At 36.6% G+C, this 16,337-nt stretch overlaps 1 protein-coding gene across 7 annotated transcripts in view; it reads right to left on the reverse strand.

Annotated features, from left to right (window-relative positions):
• Positions 1–16,337, reverse strand: part of slc12a5a (solute carrier family 12 member 5a) — a 166,418-nt gene that overhangs the window by 94,069 nt on the left and 56,012 nt on the right. For 2 of the 7 annotated variants that reach the window (XM_058779527.1, XM_058779525.1), the window contains exon 1: positions 14,178–14,504. The exons of the other annotated variants lie outside the window; for them this stretch is intronic. In XM_058779527.1, the coding sequence (XP_058635510.1) occupies positions 14,178–14,232 (55 nt within the window). In that variant the 5' untranslated portion in view covers positions 14,233–14,504. Of the gene's footprint in view, positions 1–14,177; positions 14,505–16,337 lie in introns of those variants that run through there. 7 annotated transcript variants of the gene reach the window in all.

The raw sequence follows: 16,337 nt of genomic DNA on the forward strand, positions 1-16,337 counted from the left end.
CTATTCCATAGCCTCGAGTCCTCTGATCTCCCCTCTCCTTGGGGGTCAAGGTTCACTCTACAGAAGCTGACCTTTGGGACATGATCCCCTCCTACTTTATTAAGTTGTTAAGCTGTGCTCTTCCACACTAGGCAGGGATTTGAAAGTCTGGCGGCATGGGCATCTCGTTCCCAAAGCGTTTCGACGCAGCTCGAGTTCCTGAAGCGGAACGTCTCAAGGTTACGTTTGTAACATCTCGTTCCCTCGGGGAACTAGGGTTACATACGTAACCTTGAGACGTTTCTTGGGCGTCGGTGAGAAAAGATGTCAGATACAATGAATGCAGCTTCTATAATGGTAAATTTGTTGAAATTAATGAAAAAATATATTTAAAAAAATTCTTTAAAAAAAAAAAAAAAAACCTAGGTGGCATATATAAAATATGATAGTATTGTACAATTATGATAGAATATATTCAATTTACAGCACCTTCATAAATTGAATTTAAAAAGCAAAAATGCTGATGCACATTCTATTCGTTTTGTAAAAGTTTAAAAAACTTTTTTTTTTTTGTAAGAAAGATACATTGCCATCTTGCGTAACATTTACTAAATCTTCAATGTTCACAAAAGACCAGTTAAAAAGGTTTTTCTACCACATCAGATGCTTAAATTCTTTTCGTTTTAAAAGTAAGGACCAGACTCCAGCATTTAGTCTCGAATGTGTGAAATCTTCCAGCGGGCCTGGACTGTGAGATCAGAGCATCGATCTTTGCTTTGGCCAGTGCAATAAGAGAAGATATCTGGATGTTGTAGCCTGAGGATAAACCGGTAGAATTGATCCCTTATCTGGAAGGCTGTGAGAGGGTTCCCGGCGGTTTGGGATGTATCCAAACCGCTGGAGCGTAAGTGGATTTAAAGCTCAGTGTGTCAGTATGATGCGATGTAGTGCAGTTGCTCTTCAGAACAGGGTTTGTGGAGTAAACATCAGCTGTCCTTACCGCAGGGCTAAATTAGAAGTATATTTATGTAATTCTGCTCAGTTACACTGCATGATCTGATTGCACTTATAAATAACTTTCACTTTAATACATTCTGTAATGCTAAACACATCAGTAGTTAATGCACATTCAAAAACAGAAAGGAAGAGAAATTCTGAATCATATATATTCACTTCTGAATGTCCGTAACTGAATTGTTAGGCATTATATAATGCTAATTTGAAGTCATTATCCGAACATGGCCTTTTGTGTCTACGTTTCGATTTATTTCCAAAATGACTTCCAATACCACTGTACATTTACTCTTTAAACATTTGGCAGATGCTTTTATCCAAAGTACTTTACAAATCTATTGATTTTATCAGTTTATGCATGTCCTGGGAATCAAACCTGAGACTTCACCATTGCCAGCCGCATGATTTACCAACTGAGATACAATAACGAATTGCAAAATATCTGGTTATTGGATCAACACATCATGATTTGGACCTCGAGTAGTCTAGTTTGGACTCCTTCTGTTGACAATTATTCATAAACATCATTATTAAAGGACGAAAGTCCTATTTAACAAAAACAGCAGTTTGACTTAATTTTATATCTACTGTTCAAAAGATTTTTTGAGAGAAATGAATACTTTTATTTGATGCATTGAATTGATGAAAAGTAAAAGTAAAGACATTTAAAATCCATTTCAAATAAATGCTGTTCTTTTGAACTTTCTATTCATCAAAGAATCCTGAAAAACAATGTAGCACAGTTTCCAAAAAAATATTAAACAGCACAATTGTTTTCAACATTGATAATAATCAGTAAATGTTTCTTGAGCAGCAAATCAGCATATTAGTGTGATTTCTGAAGGATCGTGTGACACTGAAGACTGGAGTGGAAAATTCAGCTTTGATCAATAAATTACATTTTAATATATATTGATATACAAAATAGTTCTTTTAAATTGTAATTTTTTCACAATATTCCTGTTTTAAAACAATAAAATATTGTGCCTGATTCTTAGTAATGGGACTTTGCCTGATTCTTAGTGGATTCTTGTTTGATTCCTTTAGAATTGGATCTAAATTAAATAGATTTTTGGCCTAAGGGTTCCTGTATATCAGAACTTCCTAACTGTGAATTCGCAAATAGACAGATACCTTTACGCTCATCCTAGTGTAAGCGGAGAGCACTTTCACTCTCTTAAGATGTGAAACAGGGAAGCATGACAGAGGATTGGATCCCGCTTTAGAGGACAGACAGCGAGCGATGGCTTCTCCTCTCTGAATGTAAATTACAGCTTCACCTGTCACTCAAAATCAACCAAGGACATTGTGAGAAAGAGAAACACATACAGAGAGAATATTCCTGCTCTTTCTCTCCAGCCTCACTCAGCATGATGGCTTTAAGTATTTTAAACATATGTTGAGGAAAGAGAGTCTTTGAAACATGACGGGGCTCCCACAGGGCCCCACAATCACATCTGCTCACACATTCGAGTGGATGCAATCATTCCATGTATAAAATCACTGTAGCCGGGCCGATTTCTTCATGCTCCTCTAATACAAGTGATGACAAATCATATATTTACAATCTTCAGTGCTTCAGAGTTAACTAGAACTAGACTGGCATTTTAAAACATGTGAGAGCATTCACAATCACACAGAAATCCCTGAGTGGTTTGATTTGCTTGTTGACTTGCTTGCAAGATATGAAAGACTTGAGACGCTGTTTGTGCATAAAATATGCCAAAAATATGTAAAAACTCTTGTGAAATGGTTTCACGAACACAATATTCTTTCAGTCTTGTTATATACTTTATACTGAAACAGGAAAAGCAACATTTGAGCATTTACAAAGATATTAATACATATATTAACTGGAGAAACAAGATATTGAAGTATTTCATTTCAGTTTTTTAAGAGGTCATGCATGCATGTATAATAAACCTGTTTTTCTTGTGGGAACTACTGATGTCTGACTGCTGGAGACGCTTTAAGACTGACAGAAATAACGGAGTATAATAATTCCATCACTGAAACTCCTCCCAGCACGACCCGAATTATTCACACACACACCATTAGCTTTTACTGTAAGCGCTCCCACAAATCAGGAGATTTAGAGAAGTCTCATTTATAGCACGGCCAAATCTGAGAAACAGAAAGAGTTTTATCATCCACCAAGAAAAATTCTATTTTTGGGTGAAAATAGGAAAAATAATACTTCTCTCAAAATAAATCTGCAGTAGACATTAGATAATCCATGTTTTTCAGGAGTGTACAGGAGTTTTTTTTTTTTTTTTTGATTTGTTTAAAAAAATCCAATTTTAAATCAGAAACAAAACTCTGATGTGCGATGCCATTAGAATCGTACTGAACTGAAATTCATGCTTAAAAAAAATTAAATATGCATGACATATACCTATATTACAACCAACTGATTTCATACTTTTATTTTTATGGACAGATATCACTCTATATATAATTACTGTAAATGTTTTCCCATGCTATTCTTAATATGTGACCCTGGAGCACAATACCAGTCTTAAGTCGCTGGGGTGTATTTGTAGAAATAGCCAAACATACACTGTATGGGTCAAAATTATAGATTTTTCTTTTATGCCAAAAATCATTAGTATATTAAGTAAAGATCATATTCCATGAAAACGTCGTTTTTGGTTAGTAATATGCATTGCTAAGAATTCATTTCGACAACTTTAAAGGCGATTTTCTCAATATTTAGATTTTTTTGCACCCTCAGATTCCAGATTTTCAAATAGTTGTATCTCGGCCAAATATTGTCCGATCCTAACAAACCATACATCAATGGAAAGCTTATTTATTCAGGTGATGTATAAATCTCAATTTAAAAAAATTGACCCTTAAGACTGGTTTTGTGGTCCAGGGTCACATATATGAAAATACTAAAAATATAAATTAATAATTAATTTTTTATTTTTTACCAAAAGTTGAAGATACATATTTAAACAGCATGGTATGCATATTCTAGTCTAACGTACTTTGATGAAATAATTAATTAATAAATAAAAATAAATACTAATTAAATTACATGTAAAATTATATAAATAAAGAAAATGTTTAAAATTATTCTCTGAATTATACCACATGTTATTTTTCAAAGGTTTGCATCACCAGTGCTCACGCAACTCTGTATATAAACATATATTCATCTCTCAGTTTTAGTATCAATGCTAAGCCCTGCTCCCTCATTAGGCTCCATGTGAAGTATGTGTGTGGCGTAATGGAGAGTTGGGCATCAGTCGGAGGCAGGCCGATTTTGATCCCTCTCTCTCATGCTGGCCAATTACCCAGCATTCCTTTAATTCTCCTCCAGTAGCACCGTATATCCCTCCCGTCCGTCTGTCATCCAGCTGTCCCCATACAGCACCAATTACAAACTGCTCTTATGGATTTAGACGGGACTATTTTTGACTCCTGCTGTGGGTGGACACACACTTCAGACAGGAGACATCTCTGCTGACGCTTTCCCATCCATCAGCGAACACATCTCTCAGCAGCTGATGATTAGCCGGTTATGTTTAGATGGATTCACGTGTTTGAGAGACTAACTAACTAAAAAAACCTGATCAGACATTATTAATAATGGCACTGTATGAATAGCGTGTTTAAATGCCATGTACTCAAATTTAGCATGCTAACATGTATATGTAGCATGCATGTTAGCAAAAGCAAGCTAATGTATGCAAAGCAACAAAAATCATAAAACTTAACGGATAAATCAACAGTAACTTTAAATGTAATACAACTAAATAATATGATATGAATACAATATTAAAAAATTATAAAACCAAATATATGAATGAATAGATGAGTAAATAGCACCCAGGAACTGCATAGCACAGCATTGTTTTTGTTAACTAAAACTAAACTATTAAAATTGTTTTCAGTAATTGAAATAATGCTAAGATAAAATATGAATATTAGATGCAGAAAAATTTTTGCCTTGGCAATTCATAGAAATAAATGTATTTAAGTTGAAGTGCTAAAATAACTAAAACTAAAATAAATGTAAATTAAAGCTATACACATACACACACACACACACACACACACACATATATATATATATATATAATTAATATATCATTTTGTATATAATTATATAATTAATATAATATAATTTTGTATATAAACTATACAAAAGCAAATAAATTAAGCAAAAATTAAACCAAAAAATGAATATATGAATGAATAGCACCCTAGAAAAAACATTATTATTAACTGAAATTAAAATTGTTTTCAGCAATTGTAATAAAGCTGAAAAAAACCAACTTTAAAATTTCAAAATCTTAAACTTAAAATTCACCAAAATAAATGTGATAAAATTGAAAAGTTGAAGTGCTAAAATTAAGCTAAAAAGAAATATTAAAACTAAAACTAATAAAATTAATACATGCATTATTAATGAATTTATACATGCATCTTTACTTTGAAATATACAGGCGGTATTGTAGTCAGATCACAGTATGTGCTCAGTCTGTGTTAGGAAGTCTGGGTTGGATGGCAGCTCACATTCATGAGATGTGGAGAAGTCACAGCAGGAACGCATCAAAACAACTGATGCATTCATGCCAATCATTCACTTAGCACACACCAATACAAAGAAAGCATGCGAATATATAATTAAGCACACAGGCACACAATTCAAATCAGCGACACACTTCCGGCCAATTACACGTGCACGGATATCCACAACATAAACACACACAAACACACCTCCGCTATCATCCACAGAAAAACTGAGTGCTCAGACAGAGATAGAGAGGGAAGAAAAACAGCATTGTCCTGCGAACAGACACGGCGCCGCCGCCGCTGGGGAAATGATACTGCGCACTCAAAGCCATCCGCACCGAAGCTTTCGGCCAAATCGATTGGGGGCGCAGGGAAGACGATGTTTTCCACTGCAACACTGAACGAGGTTAGCACAGAGACCCGCTGGCGCCTGTCCAATGATGGGTAACCATGGAAATGAATATTAGCTCCATCTGAGGAGACGCAAATCGTTCTTGGAAGTGCATGTGCACCCACGAATGATGGAGGTGGATTGGTTCAGTGTTATTAGAGGCGCTTTCTAAGTTCTAAGGCTGCATCACTATATAATCAAGCAAAAGTTAAATTAAATACGTGAATCCTGCAGAATTACATTGGAGAGACTTAGAAGGAGGGAACAAAATCATATATAGGCCTACTGTCAGGCTGCGTCCGAAACTCAGAGGCAGCATGCCAAGGCGGAAGGCATCACGGCACGTCCGAATCCAAATTCTGCTTCACTTCCTGTCACCGGAGGTACCTTCTTCTGATTGAATTTTTAAGGCAGCACAGATGTATCCTTTACTGCCTTTGATATCCCACAATTCTGTGCGTTCCATTCTGTGATGGTTCAGCAAAAAAAAAAAAAAAGAAAAAAGATGGCGTCTGAAAGTTGTGTTTGGTGGTCAGTTTGTGTGGAAATGTATATTTCTGACTAACTTTTTGCACTTTTGAAGTTGTTTCTAGCGAGAAATCAGTATTATAGTAATATAATACTGCCTCAGAAGCCTGTCCGAAATCAGTTTCATGAGGTGCCTTCATGCCTGATAGGGAAGCTATCCTTTCAAGAAATACTACATTATATAAATAATACAAACTTAACACTGGCATATAGCAGCACCCTGGACTTGCACAAGCCAGTATATTTTCTTCAGTTTATTGCTGTTGTCAAGATCCACCCCGATCAAGTTGTCTTCAGGTTTTATTAAATTGGCCCAGTCCTGCCCTGAATCCCAACAGCTCACTCCCCTGACCACAACATGCTCTCCAAAACCCTTCAGACATCCTAATGCTACTTGCAAACAAATGGGAAACTTGTTTTGGGCCCAAAATCCCAATATAATTTAACGACAACAGTCTAATCCAACTTAACTCACGTCAAACTGGCATTTCTGGACTGGTTTGCTAGATTTGTATCAGAGGGAGAAAGAGAGGAGTGTGGGTGTATGCAGTCATGAAGTATCGTTACAGAACCCTTCAGTAATTAGACTCAGGCTCCGTGAGACATTCAGAGCTTTAAATGACATCTGCGTGTTACACAACTGTACCAAACACCTTTTGTTCTGCTGTTCTAATGATGAGAGTGAATCATATCATATAACCTTGAAATGGAAAAGGTCCAACTCATTCGCTGGAGTCTCTTGATTAGTCGCTCTGTGCAGAGCAGTGAGAAATAAAGCTGGAAACACCAGTACGCAAACACTTCATACACATAGCCACCAGAGCGGTTGCTTTTTGGTATGCTTTTTAACTAAAGGCTGACCTTTAGTTCTGGTCATTTCCTGGTCAGAATGTTTGAGCTGCAAAAACACAGGTTTCAAAATGCTAGATTGGTGAATGTCAAAGATCCAGGTCATACTTCTCCTTAAAATATATTTGTTGTTCTGTCTTTAATCTTTAATTCATGCCAATTGTACCAAAAAGGTCCTAAAAATCAATTTAATTTTCTTCAAGTAAATAAGTAAGTGAGTGAGTGAGTGAGTAAGTAAATAAATAAATATTTTTTAAATAACATACAGTATGACATTTCTTTGAGTATTCTTTAAGTACTGGTTAACAATGGTAGAACACCAGCCAAAAACCAGCTAAACACAGCTAAAGACCTTACAAACAGAGCTGAGAAATGCTGACATTCCCATTACTCAAGAGCTGACTGATTTTACTATGGTAATCACTGTAGGCATCAAGTGTCATAACAGCACTTCCTGTGCAGCATGTGAGGGGAAGCACTACATCACAGTGATGTCATTTATTATTTAGCCTTTTGGGCCACTTGTTTATTCACAGTCTTTGTCGACCACCTAATTATTTCACTCTCTAGCCGTCTTATTTCCGCTCTATTCAGTTTGAAATGAGTCTCCTGTACTCTTGAGCAAACGCATGCACTCGTTTTGGCCTTGATGGTGAGCAATGCAGTCGGCCGCTCCGTTGCGACAGCGGTAACTATGGCGATAACACTGAGAAGAACTGCAAAACATCTCTCCTACATCCTCGCACCTACAGCCACTGCAATTCTGTGAAACACCACAGAAACATGTCCAGGGCATATTTCACCCCAAAATCAGAGGAAAGAACCAAGAAATTATAGTTTGCATAAATTAAACAAAGCCTATTTTAGGATCATTATAATTATTTGGGTTTGTGTCATTATTTTTTAATGACAATTAAGCCAAAAGTTCTCATTATCTTAATACATTCAGACATTTTATGTAACTATATTCTTTCTCACTGACTCACATTACTGTAATACTGTATTTTTACTGTATTAGATGAAAAAAATGCTGCTAATTTGCATTTAAAAACAAAGACCTTGCAACAAATACAATTATGACAAATATTTTACAATTTAAATAATGTATCATAAATAAATGTGCCATTGTCTAATTATTTTTGTCACATAACATATGAATGTAGTACAGAAATATACTCCATTTTTCTTTAGGATTTGAAAATAAAATAAAATACTCATATTACAGTTGGCAGTCCGTCCATAAACTTCTTAACAAAATGACAAATCTCTACACTTTCCAATTAAAAATAATTCTTATGGGTCATGCATCATATGGATAATGTCTAATTACAGTAATGATATTTTTGTCACACAACATTAATGAGAATTTAGTGCAGAAATGCGCTCCAGTTATCTGTTGGTTTTGGAAAATAAATAAATAAATAAAATAAAATAAAACAAAATAAAATAGTTTTAGCATTTGACACTGGAAGTGAATTACTTCAAACGCAGTGACATTCATAGAGTTTAAGCGGTTCATTGCTCATTAAACACCGGGGCTCCTGTGACGCATTAGGAGAATCTCTTCTGAAACACCCGGCTGCTCACAGCCTTAACTAAACATTATTAAAGACCTTCAGCACACATAAAACACTGCAGTGAGAGAATGAGAGAGAGACAAAAGAGAAAAGGGACAGTCATTAACCCCTCGATGAAGAGGATCAGTGCGAGTGAGGACAAAACAGATAAACAGAGAGACATGCAGACCCAGCGGGACCTAAAGAAAGACATCAAATCAGTCTTTCTGAACTCTGACATTATGATTCTATCACATCCACAATACCGAAACCACTCTCTGTGTCATCTATCTTCCCTTGAAATATATTTTCAGACCATTTCTGCTATAATTGTGAGGGTTTGATGAGGAATATCTCAGTTAAGATGCCCTAGACATGATGTTAAATGTCTGTTTGTTATACAGGACAGTTTGCACAGATTCAATTCAAATAAATGCTGTTCTTTTGAACTTTCTATTCATTAAAGAATCCTTAAAAATCAACATTTTCACAAAATATTTCAGCAGCACACCGCTTTCAAAATTGATAATAATCAGAAATGTGACTTGAGCAGCAAATCAGCATTTTAGAATGATTTCTGAAGGATCATGTGACATTGAAGACTGGAGTAATGATGCTGAAAATTCAGCTTTGCATCACAGGAATAAATTACATTTTACAATATATTACAATAGGGAACAGTTATGTTAAAGTAAAATAATATTGCTGATTTTACTGAATTTTTGATCAAATAAATGCAGCCTTGATGAGCATAAGAGACTTTCAAAAACATTTAAGAAATTCTACTGACCACTAACTTTTGAACGAAATTCAAAAGAATGCCAATGGAGCTTTCTTCATGATTTGGATCCAATACGTTTGAAATCAAACCAAAATGAAGATCGAAGTATTGATGCTGAAATTGTATTAGATTTTAAAACAATTATATAGAAAACAGTTATTTTAAATTGTAAAAATATTTCACAATATTTCTGTAATTTAATCAAATACTGTAAATGCAGTCTTGATAAGCGTAAGACACATCTTCCAAAAACACCAAATGCAATCCAAAGAAAGCTTCACTATGTGTTAGTTACAGCCCAAAAAGCATCCATATGTTGCCTTGAAACACGGTCTAGATTTTGGAAAAGAGCTACAGGCCTTCATAAGACACACGACTGCACCGACTGCATCACTGCATGATAACTGCATTAATCATCAGAGTTCACACTGTAAAACAGTGACTGATCATCCCTGTGTCACTGTACAATCTGCACCGGGGATCGCGCTGACAAATAGCACAATAAGCGCTTATCTCTGAAAGACTTGCCCACAGCCCTTCTCAGAGCTGCATCCTCTGTCTATCGCTGCCATCCTCAAATTTATCGCCCTGTTGATAAGCATCGAATACTGCTTCACAGGGGAAGGTCAAGTGATGAAAAGAAAAAAGTAATTACTAAAACTAGATTTTTTTGCATTTTATAAGTGAAAACAATGTTCACCGGAATTATGCTAGGATGGTTGTCAGGGTGTTGCTATGCAGTTGCAATGAGCTATGCAATGATGTTGCTATGCAGTTGCAATTATTTTTAAATATACAAATACATTTCTAACCAAAACAAATGCACATGCACTAATCCAAATTTATTGAGTGAAATTCAAAATGTAGGAGCTGTTACGTCCCCAGAGCGAAGAGCCACTATTGTTACAGTGACAGCGATGAAGATTTATGCCATGCCGACCTGATAGATGAGATTACAGTGCACTAAAAGCCACACATCAGTGAACACTAGCTCAGTGACAGGTCAGGACTCTCTACTGGAGTCCTTCAAGTAACCGAAAGACACAAATGAAACTAAATGTAGCAAAACAAAATATGAAATAAGAAATTTGTATATTATGCTAAAAGTCCAATACATAGTTCTAGGTGTACTAAAATGCATAGTCAATATTTGTTTATTTATTTATAGATATAAAGTATTAAATTGCACAGTATATACATATATACACATGCACATATAGTATAAAGGTGCATCTCAATAAATTAGAATGTCGTTGAAAAGTTCACTTATTTCAGTAATTCAACTCAAATTGTGAAACTCGTGTATTAAATAAATTCAATGCACACAGACTGAAGTAGTTTAAGTCTTTGGTTCTTTTAATTTGGATGTTGGCTCACATTTAACAAAAACCCACCAATTCACTATCTCAACAAATTAGAATATGGTGACATGCCAATCAGCTGATCAACTCAAAACACCTGCAAAGGTTTCCTGAGCCTTCAAAATGGTCTCTCAGTTTGGTTCACTAGGCTACACAATCATGGGGAAGACTGCTGATCTGACAGTTGTCCAGAAGACAGTCATTGACACCCTTCACAAGGAGGGTAAGCCACAAACATTCATTGCCAAAGAAGCTGGCTGTTCACAGAGTGCTGTATCCAAGCATGTTAACAGAAAGTTGAGTGGAAAGAAAAAGTGTGGAAGAAAAAGATGCACAACCAACCGAGAGAACCACAGCCTTATGAGGATTGTCAAGCAAAATCGATTCAAGAATTTGGGTGAACTTCACAAGGAATGGACTGAGGCTGGGGTCAAGGCATCAAGAGCCACCACACACAGACGTGTCGAGGAATTTGGCTACAGTTGTCGTATTCCTCTTGTTAAACCACTCCTGAACCACAGACAACTTCAGAGGCGTCTTACCTGGGCTAAGGAGAAGAACTGGACTGTTGCCCAGTGGTCCAAAGTCCTCTTTTCAGATGAGAGCAAGTTTTGTATTTCATTTGGAAACCAAGGTCCTAGAGTCTGGAGGAAGGGTGGAGAAGCTCATAGCCCAAGTTGCTTGAAGTCCGGTGTTAAGTTTTCACAGTCTGTGATGATTTGGGGTGCAATGTCATCTGCTGGTGTTGGTCCATTGTGTTTTTTGAAAACCAAAGTCACTGCACCCGTTTACCAAGAAATTTTGGAGCACTTCATGCTTCCTTCTGCTGACCAGCTTTTTAAAGATGCTGATTTAATTTTCCAGCAGGATTTGGCACCTGCCCACACTGCCAAAAGCACCAAAAGTTGGTTACATGACCATGGTGTTGGTGTGCTTGACTGGCCAGCAAACTCACCAGACCTGAACCCCATAGAGAATCTAAGGAGTATTGTCAAGAGGAAAATGAGAAACAAGAGACCAAAAAATGCAGATGAGCTGAAGGCCACTGTCAAAGAAACCTGGGCTTCCATACCACCTCAGCAGTGCCACAAACTGATCACCTCCATGCCACGCCGAATTGAGGCAGTGATTAAAGCAAAAGGAGCCCCTACCAAGTATTGAGTACATATACAGTAAATGAAAATACTTTCCAGAAGGCCAACAATTCACTAAAAATGTTTTTTTTATTGGTCTTATGAAGTATTCTAATTTGTTGAGATAGTGAATTGGTGGATTTTTGTTAAATGTGAGCCAAAATCATCACAATTAAAAGAACCAAAGACTTAAACTACTTCAGTCTGTGTGCATTGAATTTATTTAATACACAAGTTTCACCATTTGAGTTGAATTACTGAACTTTTCCACGACATTCTAATTTATTGAGATGCGACTGTATAGCATTTTTATCATTTATAAAAAATTACTAGCTAAATATTTGGATTATATATATATATATATATATATATATATATATATATATATATATATATATATATATATATATATATATATAAATAATGCCCTTTTACACTATATATATTCTTTCTAATTTTGATCTTTTTATCAGCATGTACACCCTTCTAAATAAATTCTTTGCCCATCAAGCCTGTAACAAAGTCTCTTGCAAATAATTAACAGAGCAGTATCTCATGAATATGCTTGAGCGGATGACGCAGATGCATCTGGAGGACGGATGCCTTTCATCTTAGTGTAGTGGGACAGGGAGATGCTCGACTAAATCTCCTGATAATCCGCCTCAGCTTGTAATGAAAGGGATAAATCAGGACCCTGGACAGCGCCAGGAAGGACTGACTGATAGTGCTGCTGCCTGGCTGGATTCAGCACCACGGACAGCGGCACATCCACACGCCTGGATCTGACTCTGGGTATGGGTTTACAGGGCATTATACAGACCTAACAGGTATAAATCTGTGGCAGCAAGAGGAGTAACACTATAGGTAGACTGCTATAATCCACCGCTGTAGAGGACGACAACACACAGAAAGCCATGTAGGGAAATGACATTAAACACTGTCCCCTAATCTGATTTGTGCCACATAACTGTGTGTGTGATGTATGTGCTGCATGAAAAACTGCCTCCTGATATGATCAAAGAGTCTAAACACACACAAACAGCTGCTGACGCCTGTTAAACGCACTGATCAGATAGTCACATCTGAAAATCGAAAAGTAATTGAATGGCATTTCATTGTCCAAGGATGGGAGCAGCAAACGTTGACTAACCAGGCGAAGAACCACAATGATATGGTTACAGTAATGGAGATTTATGCAATGTTGACCAGATAGATGAGATTATACAGTCACGGCACTCTCCTTCTGGAATCCTCAGAGTGACACCAAGGAAAACATTTAATGACATAAAAAAATAAAAATAAATAACATAAAATAAAATAATTTGAATAAAACTTTAAATAAAATAAATAACAAAATAAAAATGAAAAATAATGAAATAAAATATAAATGGTAAATAATCAAATTAAAATAAATAAAAGGAAAAGAAAAATATTAAAAATGAAGTAAAATAAAATAAAATATAATTTTAAAGTAATGAAATAAAAATGAAAATATATAAAATAAAATATACAGGACAATTACAGTATTGGGTCACAGCATTCTCCAACTTGACTCCTTTAAAATGACAAGGATAAAAAAAAAAATTATATAATAAACAAATAATAAAAAATGTCATGAATAATAATAATAATAATATAATGATAAAAAATATACAATAAAAACCATGTCATTTTTTTCACAGACCTTAAACAGCACTAAAACAGCCAAAGGATTATGACGGCATCTACGTTCTTAACCAGAGGAGTTATGACTGTGCATGACGGTAGTGAGAGGTTCCCCTTCCATCGCAGCTTTCTGCATTTGTATACCACGCTTCAAAACACACAAAGGCACACGGTGCGGCTCGCTACATTAACACACACAACTACAACCTCCTATTACTATTCCACTCACAGCAGCCATGCAGTAAGACAGGAGAGGACCTGTGGTGGGCAGCAGCAGCAGAACCTGCAGCTCAAACCCTCCCTCCATCTGTATGGAACATTCCCGTGTCAGCGTGAGTGGGTGTGTGCGAGCGCTCGAGCGCGGATGAGAACGCCAGAGATTCCTCCACTCACCCTGGCTATTGGCGGCCCCCTCTGCCTCCTCGCATTCGGTCAGGTTGTTGACCATCCTGCCTCTCCGAATGCCCTCGCTCCCCCAAAACTCTCCTCCGCTCAGGGGAGAAAAGCAGAAGAACAGCCAAACGAGAAGATGTGCGAGAAAAAGATGGAGTGATCTGCGCACCTGCCGAGAGCCCAGAAGAAATTACCGGCTGACGGAACGAGAGATGCACGGTTTTTCTCCTCCGATTCTCTTCTTCTCGCGCTCTCCTCTCCTCTCTTGGCTGTAGCGTGACTCCCTCTCTCTCTTTCTCTCTCTCTCTCTCGTAGGAGGAGGGTACGACAGCTCAGAGCGGCTGGAGTTTACTGGATGATGGAACACTCTCTCTCTCTCTCCCACTCGCGCACTCATGCACATGGGTATCCATGCACACATGCTCTCTTGAAACAATATTCACAAAAAATACAGTACAAATAAATGAATGAATAAAATAAATATAAATATTGTATAATTAAATAAATATATAATAATATGAAACAATATAAATATAATAAGTATAATAATTATAAAATAATATAATAATTAAAATGTAAAGAGTGTCTTGTTTTATTAAGTAAAAATATCCAGGCATCCTGAAAACCAGAGACACCTGAAAAGCTAAATTACATTAGATATTAAAGAATATTCTGGATTGATTATAACACCAAAAAATGGCTACAATCTACGATGAGGCACCTGCAATGGAAACGAATGGGGCCGATCCAAATGTTTTAATACTCCATGTTTCAACAGCCACAACACGTGAACATGCATGTTAACATAAAAAAAAAAACACTTTATTTTTCTATGCAATGTTACATCCAATTTTTCACCTTCGTCACCATGACAACACAATAAACCCTTAAAAAACTGTAAAAAAAACATTATGATTTAAGCAGCTTTACACTCTCTAGATATGGTTTGAGTCCTTCCTTTATTGGTGGATGTATTTTCGTGTAAATGGTAAATGCACACTCCTCTCCTGAGGAATCATTTATCTACTGTAGGTTGGTCAAAATCCTCTTTCATCCTCTTTCATTCATGTCACCGAACAACTGCATTCTATGCCTGCAAATTTGTTTTGTAAAACACAATCGATGCGATCAGCGGCTCACATCAGTGGAGGCTTGGAGCAAACAGAGACGGGAAAGAATAGAGTGGAAAACAGAGATAGAAGAGACACAGATGCAAGCTGGAGTCTTTTATCGAAACGCTGCATTCAGATTCTTGCCTGCATTGTCTGGCCGAAAAACAGAATCACAGTTCAGAAGCAAATTCCAGGTAGCCTGCAGTTACACAAAATCTATTAGGTGAGTGAATTGCACGGCACGGAAGATGGCGAGAGAAAGAAAAAGACATTTCGCCACGAGTCACAAAAACAATCCACATGCTTTTGAAAGACATTAAAGCGTCTACATGAGAAACGGCCGCCGCCGGTGCAGACGCAGGGGATTATTTACAATTACCACACACACACACACACTCCAGTGCTCACAAATGATTTCTAATATCTGGAAAGCTCAGAAGCTATTCTTCTGAAGTGAGACTATACGTCTCATGTATTTGTGTATATGCTGGGTCCCGATGCAACTGAAGTGAGAATGAGATTGAAATTGAAGCGGTAACAAGTTCACCTGGTTTGTTAATCTCAGGTGATTTCAGTCAAGGCACCGGTGCAATCTGCATTTTTCAGTTTCTACAGCAGGTAATGGATCCATATTCATGATGCCTGCTTACTTTTTATTGCTTTATTGTTGTTGTTGTTTTTTTTGTTTGGTTTGAATTTTAAAAACAAATGTTACAAAACACACTGCTAACAGCACCGCTAATGGGAGAAAGTTCAAAAAGTACCAAAAATGGGATCTTTATTTAAAAGGGTCATGAGATGAGAAATCAAATTTGCCTTGATCTTTTGGCATATAAGAGCTCTTTGTACCATTAAAACATCCTGTGAGTTTCATAGCTTAAAACGTCCTCCTCATTATAAACAAAGATTTTATTTAATCAAGCTCCAAAAAACGCCTCGTTTGGATCTGAGGTGCATGATGACATCACAGGGGTATCACAGTTTGCTTAAACACCGCCTCCAGAGCAAGACATTGACGAATAGTTATCTTTTCACCATAGGCCCCGCC

The sequence above is a fragment of the Onychostoma macrolepis genome, chromosome 06 (genome assembly GCF_012432095.1).
Source record: "Onychostoma macrolepis isolate SWU-2019 chromosome 06, ASM1243209v1, whole genome shotgun sequence".
NCBI classification, from domain to species: Eukaryota; Metazoa; Chordata; class Actinopteri; order Cypriniformes; family Cyprinidae; genus Onychostoma; species Onychostoma macrolepis.